At 27.2% G+C, this 15,568-nt stretch overlaps 2 protein-coding genes across 5 annotated transcripts in view; one reads left to right on the forward strand and one right to left on the reverse strand.

The window, feature by feature from the left end:
• Positions 1 to 9,218, reverse strand: part of Alh (Alhambra) — a 91,507-nt gene extending 82,289 nt beyond the window's left edge. For all 4 annotated transcript variants that reach the window (XM_065515239.1, XM_065515160.1, XM_065515080.1 and 1 more), the window contains exon 1: positions 8,401 to 9,218. The gene's annotated coding sequence lies outside the window, so the exon portion shown is untranslated. The remainder of the gene's footprint in view (positions 1 to 8,400) is intronic.
• Positions 9,219 to 10,727: 1,509 nt separating this feature from the next.
• Positions 10,728 to 15,349, forward strand: LOC135963568 (secernin-3). The gene is made up of 4 exons (XM_065515523.1): positions 10,728 to 10,835; positions 10,923 to 11,273; positions 11,332 to 11,772; positions 14,831 to 15,349. Exons 2-4 carry the CDS (start codon positions 11,124 to 11,126, stop codon positions 15,308 to 15,310), a joined length of 1,071 nt encoding a protein of 356 aa, XP_065371595.1. The 5' UTR covers positions 10,728 to 10,835; positions 10,923 to 11,123; the 3' UTR covers positions 15,311 to 15,349.
• The last annotated feature ends 219 nt before the right edge of the window (positions 15,350 to 15,568 follow it).

The following is a 15,568-nucleotide window of genomic DNA, read 5'->3' on the forward strand; positions in this document are numbered from 1 at the left end:
TTTTTCACAGGACGATAGCAACCAAGACCAGCCTCATTTGCCCTGCGACTAACTGTTCGGGTACTTATTTCTAATTTTAGGCTATTAACAACCTCTCGAGCAGTTATTTTTGGGAATTTCTTGAACTCTCTCGCTATTAAATTATCTTGTCTTACGAGGTCTTCCACCTAAATGTTGATTTTTTACAGAACCGGTCTCACGAAATTGCTTTATAATTTTTTAAACTGCTGATTTATTTATTGAATATTTGTCACAGATACTTTTTTGTTTTAAACCAGCTTTGAAATCGTTAATTATTTTATTTTTTAAGTCTTCACAAATCTTAACTTTAGCCATTTTCGTTAACTTTGAAAAAAGCTGAATTTAAAAATAAAATAACTGTAAACAGGATGCTTTTTACATCGTTCTTTTAAATATTATTTTTTCGTTTTACACTTCTTTCTTGCAGAAGTTTAAAAGTTTCCATTGTTTTGCTTGTAGCGAAATAGTGAATATTTTTATTTTTGTTTCCTTTTTTCAGAATATAATTAATTATGTTGTTTGTTTTTCAGTTAATTTATATAAATAAAACTATACAAGTAAAATACTAAAAAAAAAACAATTACTGTATATTCTGGAACGTTATAAATAGCAAAGTCGATATAACCATGTCCGTCTGTATGTTGAAACCATACCAAATCAATATATCGCGAATTCTCCCAGCTCGGTTGCTTTCGGCCCGAGACAACCTCGATTTTTGGCCTATTTCTGATCTATATCTGGATTACTAAGTCATTAATATAGACAACATGGATATAAAATGATAGATATTTCAAAGTCCATTGCAACGATGTATATAAGGCTAGAATAATTTGGACCTACAATGGGTCAAAATCGGGAAATATATTTTTTAAACCGAATTTTTTTTTTACCCAAAAAACTTATCATAACTTATTTTTCGCTAATTAAAAAAAAATAATTTTTTGAAAAATTAAAAAAAAAATTTTTAAATTACAAAAAAAATTTAAAAAAAAATATTTTTTTAAAATAAAAAAAATCTAATTTTTTTTTAAATTTTGAAAAAAAAAAATTATTTTGTTTACCTAAAAATATTTAAAATTTTTATTTTGAAGTATAATTTGGTGAAGGGTATTTATATAGCTCTCTTACTTGTTTCTTTAGAACTTGTTGTGTATTGCAGTTTCTTCTATAGGGAATGTTGAGAATAACTGTTTTTCAAAGATAGTATGTATAGCAGTTTTCTATAATAAATATTGTATATAACAGTTTTTTATAATGAAAATATTGAGTATAACAGTTTTTTTCTATGGACAATTTTGTGTAAAACACTTTTTCCATAGCAAATGTTGGGTATAACAGTTTGTCAAAGATATGTATAACAGTTTTTTATACAGAAATATTTTGTGTATAACAGTTTTTTTTATAGAAAATGTTGTATATAAAAATGTTTTCCATCGAAAATTTTCAGCATAACAGTTAATTCTATACAAATATTTTGTGTATAACAGTTTTGGGTATATGACTTAAAAATGCGGGATTTAAAAAAGATGGCGGATCTTTTGAATGCGGTTTTTGTTTTTAAATAACATTTATCTCATTTTTATTGAACACTAGTTGACCGCTATTTATGTACTAATGTAAAGTTTCTCAAACCCACATTCACCTGCCTGTTCTAATTTATTTGCAAATAAAATATCTAAATTTGTACTGCATACTTTGGGGGCATTTACTATTACAGTTGACTGGACTGAAAAAAAAATATTCCGAGTTTTACCCGGAATTTTTGAATTTTTTTCTTTACAAACCATTTCCTGAAAATTTCAAATCGATTAAAAAAAATCAGCCAAATCTGGAAGGACAGTTTGGAAGTATGTGAGCCCTATATTTATTTAATCATTCAAATAATAAATTCCTCTTTTTTGACATCTCTCTTTCCCCCTTTATACTGTCATGTTTATTTAACTGAATGTCAAACAACTTAAAATCATATGATGTTTGTTGGCAATAAATTACAAATAACATTAGAATAAATAATACAACAAAAAACACACAGCAAATATTCTACAATGTCAAGGTTACATTTTCAATTCCAACGACTACTCGAAACTACAAATAATGCATTAAAATGCATAATAAATTTACGGAATAAAAAAAATGTAATGTTTAACAATTAATATAATTTAGCATTCTTAAATACACTTTAATTCAAAAAAAAAATACCCACAAATTTTTGTTTAAAAATCGGTTTAAATTTATACATTTTGATTTGTAGTGATACTCCAAAAATGTGCACATCAAATAAATCTTACAAGTTGAATGACCTTTTAAAGAAATCACAAAAATTATATACCAAATTCATATAAGAAATAAACAAACAGTATACAAAGAAGAAACCAACAAGACAAACGGAATATGTTGGGAGAGAAAAAACAAAAATAAAACATTTTCTAATTTCAAATTCAAAATAACAGCCGGTATGTTCAATACAAAAGAGAATCATGGAACAGAAATCAAATCTAACCAAAATATTAAAGAGCATAGACAGCAAAAAGAATATGTAAACAAGCTGCATCAAAAGTGAAGTAAATTTTAACATAAATAAATAAATATAAAAAAACTTATGTAGTAATTTTCAGTTCAATTGAGAAATGTGTTTTAGAAGATAATGATGACTGTGGAAGCTACAAAGAAGATTTATTTTCAAATGGAGATTTATTTTTATGACGGAAATGTCTGCAAGTACAGGAGAATTGGTGTTGTACAAAGCAAGCAAGTTTAATATAAAATAATTTTGATTTTAAAAGGATAACATTTTTTTTAATCTTTCAATCTCCCAAAAACAATTATAAATTTATCTTCTATATATATAAAAATGAAATGGTCCATGTATGTAATGTCATCACGTGAGAACGGCTGGAGCGATTTGGCTGATTTTTTTTATTCGAATCGAAATTTTCAGTAGATGGTTTGTAAAGAAGAAAAACTTCAAAAATTCCAATTAAAACTCGGAAATTATTTTTTTTGTGAGTCCAGTCAACTGTAATAAAAAATGCTCCCTAAAGTATGCAGTACAAATTTAGATATTTTATTTGCAAATAAATAAGAACAGGCTGGTGAGCGTGGGTTGGAGAAACTTGAAGAACTAACATTAGTAAATGCTACCGGGCGAAGACGAGGCGATCAACTAGTTTTAAATAAGATAGAATCCTGACTCATAGGTCCTATTGGCAGGATTCATCAAGACCTGTAGCCTTGCTATAAGAATTTACTAGTATGAGTTTAAGATAGGGAGTCTGAATATAGAAATATAATCACACTATATGATTATGCTCATAATTTCACCTCCGTAATGAAAAAAGACGTCATTATTACAGATTTGCAACAAATGACAGTTGTCAAACAAGTAATATCAAACCGTATGTTGATTTTGATGTTCTGCAACCACTTTTCAATGATTGTGGTTTTCAGAACGAGAGCAAAAATAAATTTTTCAATAGGCAACGCATGTGATACATATTTGTCATTCTTTTCAAACCACAACCATTGTGACATTTTCTTTTGTTTGGTTTTTATTGTCATATTTCTGAAACAAGCTGATTCATATCAGTATAATTTGTGACTACCGTCTTATGCATTAATCGGCATAGCGTAAACATGGAATATGTATTAATCTGAGCAATAGTGATATAAAATTAAACTTTAGTTCGCCATCAAAATAGTGTACTTTACTTTTTCTATAGAAAAACAGTTGTAAACTAAATTTTTATATAGAAAAACTGTTATACACAAAATATTCTAAATAAAAAACTGTTATACACAACATTTTCTTTAAGAAAACTTATCCACAATTTCCATCGAAAAAACTGTATACAAAAAAATTTTTAAAAAAAACTATTTTATACTACATTTTCTATAAGAAAACTGTTATACATAAAATGTACTATAGAAGATTTTTTATTCAAAATATTTTCTACAGAAAAAATCTATTATGCATTTATAGAAAAACATAGTTATAAACAAATTTGTCTATAGAAAAAAAAACTGCTAGGTATACACAAAATTTTCTATAGAAAATCTGTTATACACTACATTTTTACAGAAAAAAAATTTTATACAAAAATGTTTTTATATAAAAAACTGTTATACGTAAAATTTTCTTTAAAAAACCGTAATAGACCAATGTTTCTTTAAAAAAAAACTGTTATACACAAACATTTTTATAGGAAAAACTTATAAAAAATTCTACAGAAAAATATTTCCATAGAAGAAACTGTAATACAATCAAATTTATAGGGAAAAACTCTTATACACACAACTATCTATAATAAAAAACTGTCATACAAAAAATTTTCTTTACAGAAAACCGTAATAGACCAATGTTTCTATAGAAAAAAATATTATACACATATTTTATAGAAGAAACTGTTATAAAAAAATTCTTTAGAAAAAACTTTCCATATCAAATTTATACGCAAAATTTTGTACAGAAAAACTGTTATACACAAAATGTTTTATAGAAGAAACTGTTATACAAAAAATTTTCTTTAAATAAAATCGTAATAGACCAATTTTTCTATAGAAAAACTGTTATACAAAAAATTTTCTACAAAAAAAGTGTTATACATATGTTATATATTTTTAGAAACATTTATAAAATTTCTTTAGAAGAAAATTTCCATTGAAGAAACTGTAATACACTAAATTTTCCATAAAAAAATATTCTATAGAAGAATTTTTCGTAAAAAACTGTAATACGATCAAATTTATAGAAAACAAATAAGAGAGCTATATTCGGCTGTACCGAATCTTATATACCCTTCACCAAATACAAATTTTAAATATTTTTAGGTAAACAAAAAATATTTTTTTCCAAAGTTTTTTTTAAAATTTTTTGGAATTATTTAATTTTTTTTTTAAATTTAAAAAATTTTTTTTTTGTTTTTTAATTTTTTTTTGGTGAAAAAAATAATTCGGGTTAAAAAAATATTTTTCCCGATTTGGCCTATTGTAGGTCCAACTTACTATGGTCTTATATACGTCATTGCAAAGGTCTTTGAAATATCTATCATTAGATATCCATATTGTCTATATTAATGAATTAGTAATCCAGATATAGGTCAAAAATCGAGGTTGTCCTGGTTTTTTCCTCATATCTCAGCCATTTGTGGACCGATTTTGCTGATTTTAAATAGGAAACTTCTCGAAAACATGTGACAGAATTATTGAAAATTTGGATCCCGAAGATATCTGCGGTCTTCAGAAAATTGATTTCAACAGACGGACATGGCTATCTATAAGGATCCAGAATATACAGTGGTTGACAAAACAATGGAAACTTTTCCAAATATTCCATATGTAGTCCAAAATTTAAAATATTTTTTTAAAATAATTTTTTTTTTTTTCGGTATAGTTTTATTAATATAAATTAACTGAAAAACAAACAACATAATTAATTATATTCTGAAAAAAGGTAACAAAATTAAAAATATTCACTATTTCGCTACAAACAAAACAATGGAAACTTTTAAACTTCTGCAAGAAAGAAGTGTAAAACGAAAATAATATTTAAAAGAACGATGTAAAAAAAAGCATCCTGTTTACAGTTTTTTTATTTTATTTTTAAATTCTGGTAATTTTTCACAATTTCTTTTTCTAAGTTTTTCGCATAATTGCTTTTTTTCAAAGTTAACGAAAATGGCTAAAGTTAAGATTTGTGAAAACTTACAAAATAAAATAATTAACGATTTTAAAGTTGGTTTAAAACAAAAAAAGTATCTGTGACAAATATTCAATAAATAAATCAGCAGTTTCAAAAATTATAAAGAAATTTCGTGAGACCGGTTCTGTAAAAACTCAACATTTAGGTGGAAGACCTCGTAAGACTACTTCTAGACAAGATAATTTAATAGCGAGAGAGTTCAAGAAATTCACAAAAATAACTCCTCGAGAGGTTGTTAATAGCCTAAAATTAGAAATAAGTACCCGAACAGTTAGTCGCAGGGCAAATGAGGCTGGTCTTGGTTGCTATCGACCTGTGAAAAAACCACTCATTTCTAAAAAGAACCGTTCTGCTCGTCTACAATTTGCCAGGGATCATTTAAACTGGTCGATACAGAAATGGAATACTGTCATCTTTTCCGACGAATCCAAATACAATTTAAGAAGCAGTGATCGGAGGACATTTGTATGGCGACCAAAGGAAAAAAGATTAGATCCAAAGTACACAAATAAGACTGTAAAGTTTGGCGGTGGCAATATTATGGTATGGGGATGTTTTTCAGGGCAAGGTATGGGTCCAATTCATATTATAAAAGATACCATGACCGGTATAGGATACAGAACCATATTAAACGATGTTATGTATCCATACGCTGAGGAAAATATGCCCCTAGTTTGGAGATAACGACCCGAAACACACCTCTAGGGTTGTAACCGAGTGGTTACATTCCAACGAGGTACGTGTTTTGAAGTGGCCTGCCCAATCGCCAGATCTCAATCCCATAGAAAATCTATGGGAAATTGTAGATCGTAAAATAAGGACTCAAAATTACACCATGAAGGAAGATTTATCGGAGGCGGTTATAAGGGAATGGCAAAATATTTCAAATGAGACCATTGACTCTTTAATTGGTTCAATGCATCGTCGATGTGTAGCAGTTATAAAAATAAGGGATACCCAATAAAATATTGAGTTATTGCTAAGTTTAGACCATATTTGTTAAAATAATACCTAAGTTTTCATTGTTTTGTCAATGCCGTAATAATGAAATCTTTTAATTTTGTTTTCTCATTTTTAGAATTTAATTAATTATGTCCTTTGTTTTTTGTTAAATTAAGTTAATAAAAGTATACAAATAAAATACTACAAAAATGTTAAAATTTTTTAAAAAAATATTTCAGATTTTAGGCCACTAATGAAATATTTGGAAAAGTTTACATTGTTTTGTCAACCACTTTATTACAAATTTTTAGTAGTTTTTTTTCAATTTCACTTTCAGATATTATTGAGTTTTTTCCTTCTCCTGTAAAGTACATAACTAAAAGTTGATATACGACCTTTCTATATTAAGCCATTGATATAATCTTTTTAATGGAAATCTATTCATATAATTTATTAAAATCTACAGAAATGAATTTAATTTCATCTCGCTCCAATTAGAAAATTAAAAATTAGGTATAAGATTTATCACACCTTAAGCCCATAGTGCACATAACAAAAATAAATTCAATTATACTTTTCTTCACGTATGATTTAATAAACTTAATATGAAAAAACCTGAATTTACTTTAAAATTCTCTAAATTCTACATTTTACACAAACACAACGCATGCACCCCAATTTAACATTTTCATGCTATAAAAATTTACAAACAAAACAGTAGAAAAATGAGGACACAGCATATTTTTTCTGACTTCTCTGCTGCTTCTTTTTCTTTTTTTTATTTGTAAACAAAAAATGCTGACATAACATTAAAATGCACACACACAAACAGCTTCACATAAATATTCACAAATAAATATGAATAGGAAAATATAAAAGAAACGAATGACAACTATACAATAGGTGTAAAAATAAATATGTAAATAAAAGAAAAGTAATGACAATTAGAAAATAGCAATAATAAAACAAAATAAAAGAGAACAAAAAGAAGCACGGAAAACAAAATCTCAAACAAATAAGAAATAAACTATAAATGAGGGAGGATGGATGATGTTTGATTGGAAGATAAAGATGGTTAACTACGCTACGCTACTACATTACAAGTAACTGTGAATAGTTAGCACAAGAAAACAACAACAAAATGCAAAAAAAAAAGCTTGTAAGTAAAATTAAGGGGGGAAGCAAAGAGGGGGTAGGTTGATGTAAGTAAGCTCAAGGAAAGCTGTTGTTGTGGTCGTTACACACAAATATGCAATGAAACTGATGTGATGGTGATGATGATAATAAAAAAGGGCGCTTTTTTTCTCTAAAGTATATGAAAAAAAAAAAGATTTGAAAAATTTTCTGGTATACTAAAAATCTATTGATTTTTTTTTGTAAAAATAAAAAAAAGTAAAAATATATGCAAACAATTTTTGGGTTCCATAAAACTAAATAAATTTATGAATAAAATCACAAAAAAGCGCGTAAACATAACTTTTCACTACAGCTAAAGTGGTCAAACAACGCTTTAAGTTAAAAAAAGTGGTCTTTGGCTGAATACTTAGCGGGTAAATGAAGAAAAGACAAGAAAATAAAAAATAAAAAAAAAAACGTAACACGCCTTTACGAAAAAAGCACCCAAGTGTGTAAAACTTGTTTTGCATTTTTACCAATTTTATATAAAATATTTCAAGAATTTTATAACAACCATTAAACAAATAATCTCAATTATTTTACATTTAAATACAAAAACTCACTTTGTCCTAAATATTTCTTAAAAACTTTATTGATTTTCTCCAGGTTTTCTTAACACCAAACACACGCACACACACTCTTTACAAACTTAAAGGCAGAGTTTAGTCAATTTTCACTTGTTCTCTACACTTTTTTTTTATTTTTTTAAATTCATTAATTTGCTTTTAAATTCCATATTTTTATAATTTATATTATATTTCGTTAGATTCCAATTATTGGTTTTAATAATTTTCTATAAAAATTTCACTAAATTGTTTGGTTTATTTTAATAAATATCCCTTTTATTTTAAAACCAGCACTCACTAACGTCAATGTTCTTAAAATTCTTTTTTTCTACGTAGACGTTAAGAATATCATATAGAAGTAGAAGAGAAAACGAAAGAAGACAAAAAAAAACTGTAATCAAAAACAATTCGAAAAAAATACACTTTGCATTTTCACATGGACACACGCACACACCAACACTTTATTTTGACTTGTTTTCATAATTTCAGTATTCTTATTGGATTTAATGTGGGCGAGAAAGAGATGGCTGTAGTTGCCATCAAAACAAATATGACAAAAAAACAATGGCTGTAACTGAACGTACCCTTTTACCAATAGACAAGAAATACTTTTTTTTTCTTTCTGGCTAAATTAGTATCTTTTTTAGTGTTTTTAAGCATAAATACAATTTAGCTTTCGCCTATTTTAATTTGTTATTAGAAATTAATATTTATACTATATTTCTGCTATGTTTTTTTGGTTTAAATTGTTATGTTTTCTAGAAATATTTGTAAAAATTTCTTTGCACCATTTTCACAACGCACTTTATTCGATTGGGAGAAATAAAAACTATTTGTTGTTTCTCTTTGGCTGTGTATTCAGGGTTGGAAAAGTTGATAGGTTGGTAATATTTGTGTGCGGCCATCAAAATTTGAAGCAAATAAATTTTCAATTAATAAAACAGCTATTTTAAAGATTATAAAAATAACATTAGAAATGTACTGTAAAAACTGAACATTTGGAAGTAAGACCTCCTAAAACTACTCCAAGAGAAGATAATTTAATAGCAGGACAGTTAAGTAAGAAACTCAAATTATCAATAATCTGTTGCAGCAGTGCAATTTAGGATGGTCTTGGTTGATATCGCTCAGCGTTTTCATCTTATTTAAATTTGAAGTGTTTTATATGTTTAACATAATTTTGACTACACATGTCTCTAAAATTACTTGTCCCGTCTTGAAAATCTATCATTTTATTAGTGTGGACATGAACATAACATTAACAAGTGGTATCCAAACGCGACAAATTCATGTGTGGGCAAGAAATTGTTCGCTAAGTGAAAAAATTTATTGCTCAACACGTGGGGTTATCAAAATATACACATCGTGATTAAAATTTTCCTATAAAAAATAAATAGATATAAAAGCTTTTATTTTTACATGGTTTTTTTATGACCTTTATAAGTTTTTCAATTGTGGTTGATCTTAATAACTGTTAACATTTTTAAGAAATTATAGAAAGAATATAATGAAAATGAGATAATGCAGGGCCGAGATGGTTCGAAAAAGTAACAAAATTGCTAATTTTAATTTAAGCTGTTAATAAAAAATTATGATTTTTTGCAATATTTATGATTTTTGTAAAAGTGATATTTTTTATGATTTTTAGTTAAAATGTTTGATATTTTCTGATTCAATGATTTATAAATTTATTATTTTAGTGCTATAACACAAAAAAATTTACCATTGAAATGAAAGTGCACCCGTTATTTTCGGTCTCTGGTTTTAATCGAATAACACTTTCCATCTCTGCTCTGTTTCAATGAAAGAGTAGTGACTATGAAGCGTTTTTATGGTTCATAAATCGTCACTTGATAATTGTTTTTTCAGAAAAATTATAAATTTCATGGAATGGTTCAGTGCGATAAAACATTAATCAAGAACGTATTTTTAGACTTATTTATGTTATATGGAGGCTTTGAAAAACATAATTCAGCCAATAAACAGACATGTAGTAAGACGTTCATCATTAAATCCACTGTCCAATATATCAGTATCCATAATTTATACATAAATAAATATTACAGAAATTAGAATCGGAATTAAAAATTTAATCCAAGCCAATCCAACCTGAAATTATAAAATTTTTCGTTCTATTCATATATTTTCTTCATTAAAGATTTATTCATGAAATCAAATCTCCCCCCTAAAAACACGCTAAATTAACAACATTGCTTAAGCTCAGCAACCCTGTGTTTACATTAAATAACAGAGTTGATTGTTGTACCAAAAACAGGGGGCAATAATAAAGTACTTTTTAGCCCCCTTCACTACTAAATGACAGTTTGACAAAATAATTTCAATCGTACATTGGCTTTGCAACACTACAAATCACCCTTCCGCATATTTGAAAGTAAAAAATTTGTCATATACCCAGACGCATACAAGAAAAGGTGAAGTGAATTGCCCACAGAATAATTAATTAACAAACTAAAGAATAGCAAAGTAAATTATAAAAAATTTTCTTTTATAATTAACAGAAATTACCATTTATTTGGCTAAAAATTCGTAAATTTTTTAAGCATTTCCTGTCTGTTATTGGCGAGCTTGTCACTGTGTGTGTGTGTGATATTATTGTTGGGTCGTTGACGTTGGCAGCTGCTGATTGAGAAAAATCAATTTTCTGCGGAAGTTTTTTTGCTTTGATTACTTTTGCTGCAATCAAATATTATTAAACAAAAATGAGTTCTCAAGGTAATTGTTTTGTTGTCATGCCACCAAATTGTGCCACAGACACCGTCATCTTGGGACGTAATGCCGAAAATGAAAGTTTGGTGGGTGTGGCCCAAGAAGTCTGCTTTTATGATAATTCCGAGTCTCTAGAGGGAAAGGTGAGTGTGTGTTTAATATTTCAAAAGCCTTGGAAATGATATAATTTATTTTTCATAGAATGAGTTGGTAGGCGAAGCTGATGCCTTGAGGGTTATATTGCAAAAACCCCAGCCTGGAGTTTGGGGTGGTGACTGTGGCTCTAATGAGCGTAATGTCAGTGTGGCCATCACTTGGAGTAATGATGCTGAATGTGACTTGACGGCATTCGATGTAGTACGTTTATCTTTGGCCACTGCCGATTCTGCTGATTCGGCTGTGGATCGTGTAGGAGATTTAGTGGCCCATCATGGCAACGACGACACTAAATTCAGTTTAATTATCTGTGATCCTTCAAAAGTCTGGCTGATTAGTTGTGCTGGCAAATTGTGGGCTGCCCAGCAATTAACCACGGGCTATCATCATTTGCCCAGTGATGGTTTGGCGGTGACCAAAACTATTGACAAATCTATTGAGGGGTTGGCTGATGCCTTGAAGACTTTGGGATGCTGGGATGGTGAGGTAAGTTGTGGCAGTAAGAGATAATTAATATTGATGTCTGCTGAGTTGTCCATGTTAAGTTAACAGAGTAGTGTTAGGTTTATAACAGAAATATGTTATATTTACAGACAACTGCTAAAAAGCTTAATGGGGAACGTTATATAGTTAAAGAGGTCATAAAGATTGACAATTATTTTTAAGAATTTTGAAAAATTAATTTTTTATGGTAATTAACTCATACTACTAATCGTAGTATGAGTTGAAGTACGATTTTGTGATAGACGTTACTACAAATCGTACTATTTCCTTTGAAAAAAATGACAAGTAATAAAAATATCACAAAAATCAAACATTTTTGATTTTCATACATCGTTAGTACGACAACATGATACACGTTACTAATTTCATACTTATACGATTTATCGTACGACTTATCGTAACGTGTATACCTAGCATTACATACACGTTATAATATATGTACAAGAATACAGTTGATGTTAAGTCTAACAGCGCAATTTTCTGTTACTATTTATATACACAGTGTCATATTCTAGTAGTTTCATGAATTATCTATCTAACAGACAAAACTGTAAAACAATGGAAAATTCTACTCTGATTTTTTTACACTTTTACACAACAAACACATGAACAAGAAGCCACAAAAAAAAATACAACTTTTTTTGTTAATAATGTTATATTTCTAGAGCTTTTAACAGCTTTAACAGTTAATGCTGTCATACCAACAAACAATGTTATCAAAATTGTTGATAAGTAGAAGTTGTGAGCACTGGAAATGTTTATAAATGAATGTTGTAAGCAGCCGTTACAGAACGTTAAAGTCAAGTCGTTAGTGCAACTTCGTAATAATATGTTGGATCGTTATAGATCGCGGACGATAGTCATGTCCGTCTGTATGTTGAAATCAACTTACCGTAGCCCGCAAATTTAACACGAATTTTTTTTCACCAAAATATTTTCCTTAAATTTAAAAAAACATTAAAAATTTTTTTTTTTTATTTTTATGTTTTTTCTAAAAACTCAAAAATATATTTTTCGAAAAGGCTTTCAACAAAATTTTTAAAAAAACTTCATAAAAAAATTAAGCTATTTCACAAAGTTTTAATTTAAAATTCACAATAAACTTTAAAAAAATTTAAAAAAATTATAAAATTAAAATTTACCCAAAAAAAATATTTAAAATTTCGATTTTTTCAGAAAAAATTTTCAAAAATTATACAAAAAAAAAAAACTAAAAAATTTCAAAATTTGATTTTTCGGTAAAAATTTATTTAAAATTTTACATAAAATTAATATTTTATTTAAATTCACATAAAGATTTTAATAAAATTTTCTTTCACAAAAAACTTCTAACAAAATTTTTTAAAAAATTAGCTTTACAGTAAAATTTTATATAAAATTAAAATTTGTAACAAAGCTTATATATATAAAAAAAAAATGATTTTCAGAAAAAGCTTTTTAAAAAAAAATTGCAAAAGTTAATTTTTACAGTCAAATTTCACATAAAACTTAAAAATTTTTTTTTAAAAGAAACTTCCAAAAAGCTTTCTTTTTTCAAAAAAATCCAAAACAGGCTTTAATGTTTTCAAAATTAATTTTTTTCAAAAATTATAAAAAAAAATTTTCAAAAATTATAAAAAAAAAATTAAAATACGGTAAAAATTTAAACAAATTTTGACATAAAATTAATATTTTATTTAAATTCACATAAAGATTTTAATAAAAGTTTCTTTCAATAAAACTTCTAACAAAATTTTTTAAAAAATTAGCTTTACAGTAAAATTTTATATATGTACATAAAATTACAATTAGTCACAAAGCTTATATATAAAATTCTTAAATAATTGATTTTCAGAAAAAGCTTTTTAAAAATATTGCAAAAGTTAATTTTTACAGTCAAATTTCAAACAGAACTTCACATAAAATTAAGCTTTCACAAAGCTTTTGTTTTATTTTTACAAAAAAAAATTTAAAATTTTTAGTTTTCTGAAACTTAAACAAAATGGTTTTTATTTAAAATTCACGTAAAACTTTAAAAAAGATTTTTCAAAAAAACTTCCAAAAAGCTTTCTTTTTTCAAAAAAAATCTTCATAAAAGATTTTTCAACAAAGCTTCCAACAAAAAATATCCAAAACATGTTTTCAAAATTGATTTTTTAGAAAAAGCTTCTTTCTAACAACATACATACATATTTTCAAGAATTATTTCACATAAAATTAAGCTTTTTCATAAAGCTTTTATGTAAAATTCACAAAAAAATTTAAAAAATTGTGTTTTACAGTAAAATATCTTATTAATTAAGCTTTGTTAAGCTTATAAAAACACTTCAACAATTAATTTCAGAAAAAGCTTAAAAAAATAGCTTTACACTAAAATTTCAAACAAAACTTCACATAAAACTTTTTTCAAAAAGCTTTTGTATTTAAAAAAACTTCTGAAAAGACTTTTCAGAAAAAGCTTCCAACAAAAAAATTTTCCAATACATAAGCTTTTCATTTCAAAATTTATTTAAATAATCGAGCTCATTGGGCCATTTACGATTAATACAATATTTTTACAATTAAATAATGAAGTAAAATTACAAAAAAAAAAAAAATTGCTAAATTGATATTTCAATATTTCTTGTAAATAGTTTTTTTCATAAAATGATTTTAAAACAAAAAAAGCTTCTCACAAAAACTTCAAAAAAAATTTCTAAGAAAAGCTTCTAACAAATTTTTTTTTTTTAAAAATGACTTCTACAGTAAAATTTTAAATAAAATGAAACTTTTGTTTTCAAAATTGATTTTTTAGAAAAAATTTCCAACAAAAAAATTTCGTTTTACTAATTTTTCCGAAAAAGCTTCTAACAAAAAGTTTTGAAAAATTTGCAAAATTTACACACTATTAAGTTTTGTTTAAAAAGCTTTTTTCATATAAAAGCTCTTCACAAAAAAGCTTTTAAAATGAACTTTTTCACATAATAAAAGCTTTTTACAAGAAACCTTAAATAAAACTATGTCTTTCCCATAAATATATATTTCTTTTACTAACAATTTACATTTTCTCTTCCGTGTCTAGGGCGACCTCAACTTTGCTGCCTGTTTCGAATGTTCTCCCAACTCCTCCACCGACTGGAGTGGCGATGAACCCTCCGACGACGGCTCCTATTCGCTAACCAGCATGTTCGAGACTTTACGCTCTGCCGCCAATGCGGCCACCTCACGTTCGGCCAGTGTTTTTGTGTTGTGCAATAATGGCATTTCATGTCACTGGTTCACCGCAACACCCAATGCCAGCGAATCGGTATTTAAACCGTTCGTATTTGCACCACAACCCAAAATATCACCACTCACTAAAGTGCCAGCTGATAATGAAATAACATTATTGCACAAACTGCATGGACAACGTAAGCCGGCCTCTCTGGAGCATTTGAAAGCTTTAGAGGCCGCTTGTGTTGAAGAAGTAGCCGCCTATTTGGCGGAACATCCCGAAGTCAATGAGGAATTGGATGAATTGATGAAGGATTGTGTAGAAGCTGAGGTAAAATTCTATCGTTAAATTGAAGACGTAAGTCTTTAAGCTAAAAGGAAATAATGTGATGCTGATTGAAAAAACAAAAAAAAAGATTTTTTTATATTTGAAAACGAAAACATTTTTACGATTATCCTCGTCTCTGAAAACACAAGCTTGCTGCTAAAAAATAACAAAAAAAATATGAAATCTATTTAGTATTTAAGTAACAAGTAATAATTATTGAAAGACTTGTTGAAAAATCAAGCTTAAGCTTTCTTTTTGGTCTGATCTTGTTTATTTTTT

This window comes from Calliphora vicina, chromosome 1 (assembly GCF_958450345.1).
Source record: "Calliphora vicina chromosome 1, idCalVici1.1, whole genome shotgun sequence".
Lineage (NCBI taxonomy): Eukaryota > Metazoa > Arthropoda > Insecta > Diptera > Calliphoridae > Calliphora > Calliphora vicina.